Here is an 8,765-nt window from a genome sequence, read left to right on the forward strand (position 1 = left end):
TTTATCTCTGCCCAATTGCCTTTTGTCTGTACCATTATATATAATACATATATACATATGTATACATACATAATACATATATATGTATTATTTTTGAGTCAAATATTGTGTCATACAGTGTATATAAATCTAATCTGTTCTCTTGGACTTCTCTGTGAGGAAATTTGCTATCCCTTAGCCTTTTTTTTTTTTTTTTTTTTTTTTTTTTAGCTTTTGCTAAAGTGTGAGTAGCTCTTTCTTCATTGGATTGCTTTAATTAAACTGAAATAGCTAGTAGTTTTGTTTTTCTTTTTAACCTTTTCTAATTTTTTTTTTTAAGATTTTATTCATTTATTCACAGAGAGAGGCAGAGACATAGGCAGAGAGAGAAGCAGGCTCCCTACTGGGAGCCTGTTTTGGGACTCCATCCAGGACCCTGGGATCATGCTCTGAGCCAAAGGCAGACACTTAACCACTGAGCCACCCAGGCACCCCTTTTTTACCTTTTCTAAATACAAGGTTGTACAATTTTCTGCTTAAGATCTTTTTCTTCCCCCAATCTTAAATATTTTGAAACTATTTTTAAATGTAGAAAACATAATAAAACATAGCAAATAATTGATGAACAATATATAGAGTTTTCATTCTTGAAATTGAATAAATTATGCTTTTTACCTTAGCTAACAGACACAGTATAACTTAGATGAGGTCACCTTATCATAAAGTCCTTCAGATAGTTCCAATAACTAAATTAACTGTTGGATTCTGAGGCGTACTTGGTTAAAATGGTTTGTCTGTCATGTTAGTTTGAAGCTCTTATGATCAAACTGAGATAACACTAATTAATACCATTTTAGGCTTATGGAAATTAACTCAAAATTTTGTTTCTCTTTTTCTTTTTTTTTTTAATTTTTATTTATTTATTTATTTATGATAGTCACACAGAAAGAGAGAGAGAGAGAGGCAGAGACACAGGCAGAGGGAGAAGCAGGCTCTATGCACCGGGAGCCCGACATGGGACTCGATCCCGGGTCTCCAGGATCGCACCCTGGGCCAAAGGCAGGCGCCAAACCGCTGCGCCACCCAGGGTTCCCTGTTTCTCTTTTTCAAGTGCAAATCATATAATACACAACCACTGCCTTTGGGTTCTTTTTTTTTTTTTTTTTTTTTCATTTTTGCCTTTGGGTTCTTAAGGGGTTTATTTGTTATTGTCTTTTTTTTTTTTTTTTTTCGGACTTTTAACTTAGGATCCTGAGGCTGTATTTGGTGCATAAATCCCCTAAAATTGTGCAGAGTATTATACACGTGAACGTTTTGAAATGGATCTCCAGTTTTTAGCAGATTCTGAAAAGAGCCTTTGAGACAAAAACCAAAATTTTTTTCATTTCTTCAGTGAATGCTTTTTGAGTACCTGTTATGTCCCAGCAACTCTGCAAGGTACTGGTAGTGTTTGAGCTACCCCGCTAGTCTGTTAGCTGTTGGAGACACAGAAGTTACATGCTTTCTCAAATGCCTAATAATGATTCTGTGTGTGTCTCTGTGTCTGTGTATGTGCGTGTGTGTGTGCCCAAGCAGATGCCTTCCTCAGAACATTAAATTACCCATATTGGCACCAAATCAAATACACATAAGACATAAATCTGAAATCATATCTAGTTCTTTGCTTCTCAAATGAGTGTGTACACCCAAGTGCCTAAGAACAGATTACAAGATGGCAGGTGATTGCCTAAAGAAATGATATAGCAGTTTTGTTTCTATTTATTTACCTTTTGATCCAGAAGTAAATTCTGTGGCTCTTAAAATTTAACTTTATTCAGCAAGGGAAGGATGGTAGGTATATACTCAGTAACCTATGTTACTTTTACAGTTGATGTACATTTTCAACATGGCAAATATTTCTTTTTCTGTTTCTTTCCTATAGACTTCATCTATAACCTCCAAGAGAAAATTACCTAAGTGGTTTGCCAAAGACACTGAGACTTTAGCTGACACCAGCAGGAAATCAGCAGCCAAAGCACAAAAGAAAGGTCTTTTTAGTTAAACTGGCAGTTGCCAGAGGAATTGTGTACATCTTACTGTATTATAAGATGGGAGCTGTGTTTCATTTCTGAAAATAGTGACGACCAGTGCTTCAGTTTACAAATTATTCTAATCTCAAAAGTAAAACTCACCTATTTGTTGAACAGCTGGCATCTTATAACAGCTTTGTAGTTACTAAAGTTGAGTCTCTGAGAGCCTGAGTGAGTATATTATAGAATAGAATAATAAATTAGTCTTGTTTAAGATGGCTTTAAGAAACTGTGTTTCTGCTCTGTTTTCTAATCTCTTTATTTATTTCAACAGTAAGTTTGGAAAACTTAAGGGGAGCTGATTTGATATAATCAGCAGATTGGTAGTTGTATGATGATTATGTGTTTGATAGAAAATCTTCATATATTATCAAAATTCTTTCTTATAAATGAAGGAAGCATAGTTATTCTACAAATTGTCCTTATTATCTTTACAAGAAGCTCTTACACATATTGATAAATGGTAATAGTGGACCAGACCAGTGGAAATGAAACCGTTTGGGTTCCATGCAAAGAGGGAAAAATAATATAATAAAGGAGACCAACTGCACTAGACAACTATGCACTTTGTATTTTATATGCTATTTCTATTATTTTTCAAATAATAAATTCCTTCATGCTGAATATTACAAAGATATATGTATATATATATGTATTTCTTAAACTTTTATTTACTTAGTTACCTTGAGCACTTTTAGTTTTTGAGGATGTTGGAATTTGATTCTAATACTTTTTGATGTAGCACATTCGACTTCACTATCCAACCTGTACTCTTATACTGAGTTTGGCAAACCATAGTTAATATAACTTTTAAGAAGTTCACCATATGGCCTTTTGTAACTAAAAATAATTGTTAATAAAGAAGAAATATTATAGAAGAATTAGAAAATCTGGAGAGATGAAAAAAAAAGAAAATAAAAATCACCAGTAGATAATCAGTTAACCCCTTTCTTTGTGTATCCTGCTAAACCTCTATGATCACTGCTTTTCTAAGTTTGATACATGAATAATACATTAATGTATTTTCTTTGTAAAACATTTAAAACACAAAAGTTCCCTGTAGTCCCATTTTCCTACATGTCATTACCAGCCCATTTTCCAGAAGGCAGCTCCTATTAAATATGTGACTTATAGTTCTCTAGTCATTCCTTAATGCATTTACATGCCTTTGCATATATATCTATATATACATTCTTATTTTTTTAAGTGAATTAGATCTGCAACAAACTCTTTTCACTTAATAGGTCATGAAGAACTTTTCATGTCAGTATATATCAGGCTATCTTACTGTTTTTTATAGCTACCTACCATTCTATATGGTGAATACTATATACAATTACTTTCCTATTGGTCATTTTTTTCTATTTTAGATTATTTCTAGAAGTAGGATTAGAGAGTCAAATTTATATTTCACTTGAATATATTAGGAACTTTTTTTCTGTATCATTGTTTTCTCTAGAATCTTTTTCTTTGGCTTCTTATGGTACAGTGATTCTTAAAACTGTGATCTGCAGACTTTAAGGAGTTTTTGAGACTCTTTCAGGAGACTCTGTAAAGGCAAAACTATTTTCATGATACAAAGATGTTATTTGCCTTCCGTCCTGTGTCATTTGCACCAAGGGTGCACAGCAGTTGTGAGCAAAACCACTGGTGGTACTTAAGTACAAATCAAGGCAATGACATCAAATTATTGCTTTTATTAATTCTTAGTCCTCAAACACATCTTTTCAATCTTCTATGTGTTGGAATGGCAAATATGTGTAAAATCACTTCTTTATACCAAAATAGGATGGTTGTCTTCAGGAAAAGCACTTGTTTAATTGTTTGAATTGTGAATTGAGTTAGTTCTTTTTCTATGGAATTTTTTACTGAAAAGAATAACTGATAGAAAACTATGACTAGTTATTCAGACTTGAGCATTTGGTGGACATTTTCTCAAAATTGAATGAAGCCATCCTATCACTTCAAGGAAAACTGATGAGTATTTGTTTCCAATGACAAAATTTGAGATTTCTGGCAGAATTTATAGTTTTGGAAATCTTGTGTCTGGTATCAGTTTAACAGCTTCCCATAACATAAAGACTTTCCTAATGAGATGTTATTCCTACAATTAACAAAATTTTTTTGACATTTTATGGTAATTTTTGTCAACATTTAGAAGATCTGTACAACTCAATGAACTATTTTTGGATGACTAATACATGATCTTATAAAATCATGCATGGGTAAAAAATTCATTCAAACCACACAGTGGTCCAGTGGATTTTAATGTAGCAGAATATGAAGATATTCATTCATATGTGGTTTCAGATTACACACTGCAACCAGTCTTTAAAAAATTACAGGTGTCCACCTTTGGTATAGTTTCAAAGAAAAGTGTCTACAATTTTCTAGAAAAGCTATTAAAATACTCCTCCCTTTTCCAGCTACATACCTATTTATGGCCACATTTTCTTCATATACATCAACCAAAGGAATGCATATTGAATGTATAAGTAGATTGAATGTAGAAGCATATCTGAGAATCCATCCACTTCTGTTAAGCCAGACATTGCCATTCTTCTCACTGTTTTGTGGGGGATATTTTGTAAAATGTGTTTATATTATCATGTAATGGATTTACTACTGCTTTTTAAATCAAAATTAATAAACATTTCTTAAACATTTATCAGGTTTAATTTCTAAAATGGTAAATATTGATAGATGCAATCCACATCAACAAAAGCTCTTTTTGGTCCTCAATAATCTTTAAGAATACAAAGGAGTTTTGAGACATAGGAGATTGAGAACTGCTGACACAGTATTTTATTATATAGACAGACTATGAATTATTTAGCTGATTTCCTGTTGTTGCATGTTAAATCACATCCAGTTGTTCTGCTCTTTTTAAAGCACTGCTTTGAACATTCTTGAAATGAAATATGGTATAGTTTCATGCCAAATACTTAGCCAGAGGTAGAGAATTACTTTTTTTTGTCTTAATTATCATCTGTATGGACTTTAGGCCTTTCAGCATACATGACTCTTAATTTATGTTTTGAGTTTGCTTCCAAGGAGAAAAATTACAACTTGAATATGGGATTGGCACCTATGACCTCATCTAAGCTGGTCTTTGGCAACACTGTATCTGGCTAAGGTATTCTAATGAGAGTGAATCTCGGGACTTTTTATGGAGATGCTGGAATAAATTTTTTTCCTTTCCCCTGCTGATACTAATGAGGAAGCATGGACCTTGAGAGTGTTGGGGCAATTTTAGGATCTTGAGGAATCATTGTTTAGTGAAACTGACGCTGAGGTAGGCAGAGTAGAAACATGGCATGAAAATCAGGTTATTGGTGACATTGTCAGGCTATTCATTCATGCCTTTTCTGAATAAGACCTATCTTTGAATATTTCATATACACGGGGCTTTAAGTTCCCTTTACTTAGGTTAGACCTGTTTAAATAAGGAGCTTTGTGTTCATTTTTAGTTTCCAATTTTGTGTACTTGTCACCAAAGTACAAGTCATGTAATTGACAGACCCTGCCCCAATATATACAGCAGATACAAAGTTTTTTTTGGTGAAGGATATGGAAGCTTCTAGAGATAGTTCCACAAAGTAAATGAGGAAGCAGTATGCTCCTTAGTGGAGGGACAGGCCTCCTAAATCTACAGGCTCCCTATTTCACATGCCTTTTGTCTGGAGTTTCTATATTCTCCTGCTCTCCCCACCCCGCCCTGCTCCTTACCACTCCCCTACCACTGGAGCACACTCCCTACCACTCCCCTACCACCAGGGCATGTGCCCTACCACTCCCCACCCCACTCTGCTCCTTACCAGTCCCCTACCACCAGGGCATCTCCCTACCACTCAACCCCAGAGCAAGTTGGGGAGGCACTACTCGGTTCACCTGCCGGATCACCAGGTGCAAGTGTCTGGTATCAAATGCCTCAGTATAGCACAGAGTACTGACTGAGAACTGATGAACTGGACTTTAATTTCCCCAGTGTATCATCATTCTTCAGCTGTGTTAGGCTTCAAATTTGCCTCAGGTTCATTCTTAAAGACAAGGGGTTTCTTTTAGGGTATTTGTCTTATGCTATCTCCTCCACAAAGTATTAACTATGATCTCTTGTGTTGTCTTTTGGAACTCTGACCATGGAGTCAGACAACGCACTGACAGTTATTTGGAATTAAAACAAAACAAAACACAACCTTGTGGTCCTATCAGATGGTTAGAATAACAAAAGAATAAAGGATGCTTCTGTTCAGAGAGGTTGCAATAGAAGTAACTAAGAACATGGAAGATCCAATGGCATGACTATACAGTCATGTTAGAGCCAACTAGACATTTATCTGTCTTACGGGAAGCAAGGAAATGCAAAACCAACCAAAGCACCGAAGTACATTCACTACAGTCGTGAGGGGAGCTGCAAACTTCAGGATTTCAGCTACCTGGAAAGATGCTACATATTTTTTCTTGGGAAGACAATCAAAAAATTATTTGGGATAATGTACAGATTTCCTTACTAGGTAAATATGTTTTAAGCCTTAGAAGAAATTAGAAATGAGCAGAATATGAAGTAAGTTAAACCTTTGGTAGTAATATTTTAGGATTGAGGAATAATAGGTCTGTATTTGACAAGCATTTGAAATACTTGGGATAATTTAGTTTTTAGAGTAACAGATTATTCTTGTGGCATCATTTAAAAATGTATCATTGAAAAATTAGCATATGCTTGTTCTTTTAAAGCTGAAATCCTACCAAGTTTGAAACATTGGAATATTTAATAAGTATTAAAAAATGTGTTATTGCATAAGAATCTATCACCAACAAATTTCACTTGTGTGAGAGAAAGAAAAAAGATCTAATATTGTGCTTACTACTAATAAGGTTAATATTAATATTAGTATCCATTAAACCTGGAGCTTTCATTATTTTTCAGAAAATTAATGAAATTTCAGCCTTATATCCAGCTTTATTTTCTCACTCAATTTAATAGGATTATTGAGAAGTGTGTGCTCATTTAATTTAATACTTCTTCATTCAGTAAACGTTTGCATTCAAAGACTGCAAGACAATAAACTGGCCTCATAAAGAAGGAACAAAAAGAAGAAAACACAACATATACAACATGGATCCCATGCTTAATAGAGGGGAAGATTTACTCTGAAGAATTAACAAAAAAGCATCTCACAAAAGTATTTTCTTATAGGAAACAAAAATTTTGAAGAAAATACATCACATACTCTATAAGATATAAGAAAAAAGTGGCCAATGTGAAAGAAAAAAAAGATCATTTGAAGGAATCGTAAAGCTAATTGTTTATTAAACATTTATTTGCTATGTGCCACACTGTGGGCGGTTAACCTTCAGTACAACATGAAGAGTTAGAATCCTATATTTTCCTACATTCATTTCCTTACCGTTATGTAAACAGAATATAAGGGTGGGGAAAAAAGATCACAATATATGAATTTGTAACCTGGTGGAGCTAGGGGCCAGGGGGGACTTCCCTTATTTTTTAAAATTTTGACTTAAACTTAAAGTTGATTAAAAAATGCTTAATTCAGAGTTGCTTCTGGCTATTTGTATGATGGTACTTTTTTTTGTTTGTTTGTTTTTTTAAGCAAAACTGCTACTAGTACTTTCCATCTTCCTCTCTGTGAAGGACAAGTATTAGGTGAGAGGGAGAACTTATTTTGCAAGGGAACACAGGTTGTGGAGGGCAACAAACCTGTCATCTTGTTTTTACCTTAAGAAAGGAGGCTTTTCACTTGGGCTTCCCATCCTTATTTCTAGAAGATTGAAGGTGTTGGAACAGTGCACTAGATTAAGGACTTTCTATCTGAAAGCATCTGACCTGGTCCACCAGAGTACTTGATGCTCCTAGAGCTTGATACAGTGGGGTTATGCCTGCAGATTCCAGGGGGCCAGCTTGCCCATCACCATGTGGCATAGAAAGAACATGCTCGTTTACTGTGGGTTAAGGGGGTTTCCTGGAAGAAGCTAGGTTTCAAGGCCATTCTTAGGGTACCCTTAGAAGAGGGCCACCTATGATGCAGGCATCCTAGCAGCAAAGCCACACCTGGCAGGAGATTAGAGAAAGGTACCCCCACTTTTGGACCGTCGGAAGGACCAACTAATGTACCTCTGAAGAGAGCTTGGATACCTGCCAACAGACTGAGCAACTGCCAGTCAACTAGTCAGAGAAGCAGCCATAACCAAAAGGGAATAAGCAATTCTGCTAGTTAGTTACGGGATTGTGTTTTCCCTCTTCCTCTTCCCTACCCTAACTCCAAAGAGTAGGTACAGGGAAGAGGGAGGTGATTTAGAGGAGATAGCTGTGGCTCTCAGTCTAGCATGAACTGGGGTCAGGGTGGAAGAAAAGAGAACTTTGAGTCATATGTGCAATTGAAGATGGAAAACTGAATTGAGACCATTCCAACATCCCCAAGTGATGGAAAACCCTGGAATTAGGCTGAAATATAAAGGGAACCACTACCCCTAGGGAAGGAGATTTGACACTTGGTAGTAGTTAGAAAAAGTGGAAGTTTATGTTTATACCTCAACATGTCCATCTGTTATATGGTTGTAGGAGCATAAAGAAGTTGTGGACTAAGACACTTCTAATGATTAATATTTATTATTTCAGGGGAGTGGAAGGGGAAGGGTGCAAGGCCAGATGTTTACATTTTTATCTGTTTTCAATCAAATCTATATTGCTTTTAAAAT

General features: G+C 35.3%; 1 protein-coding gene across 5 annotated transcripts in view; it reads left to right on the forward strand.

Annotated features, from left to right (window-relative positions):
* WRN (WRN RecQ like helicase) overlaps window positions 1-8,040 on the forward strand; it is a 144,923-nt gene extending 136,883 nt beyond the window's left edge. For 3 of the 5 annotated variants that reach the window (XM_041752867.1, XM_041752868.1, XM_041752869.1), the window contains one exon: window positions 1,901-8,040. In XM_041752867.1, coding sequence (XP_041608801.1) covers window positions 1,901-2,020 — 120 coding nt within the window. In that variant the 3' untranslated portion in view covers window positions 2,021-8,040. The remainder of the gene's footprint in view (window positions 1-1,900) is intronic. The other 2 variants (XM_041752866.1, XM_041752865.1) reach the window with 1 other exon arrangement.
* Window positions 8,041-8,765: the final 725 nt, after the last annotated feature.

The sequence above is a fragment of the Vulpes lagopus genome, chromosome 4 (assembly GCF_018345385.1).
Source record: "Vulpes lagopus strain Blue_001 chromosome 4, ASM1834538v1, whole genome shotgun sequence".
NCBI classification, from domain to species: Eukaryota; Metazoa; Chordata; class Mammalia; order Carnivora; family Canidae; genus Vulpes; species Vulpes lagopus.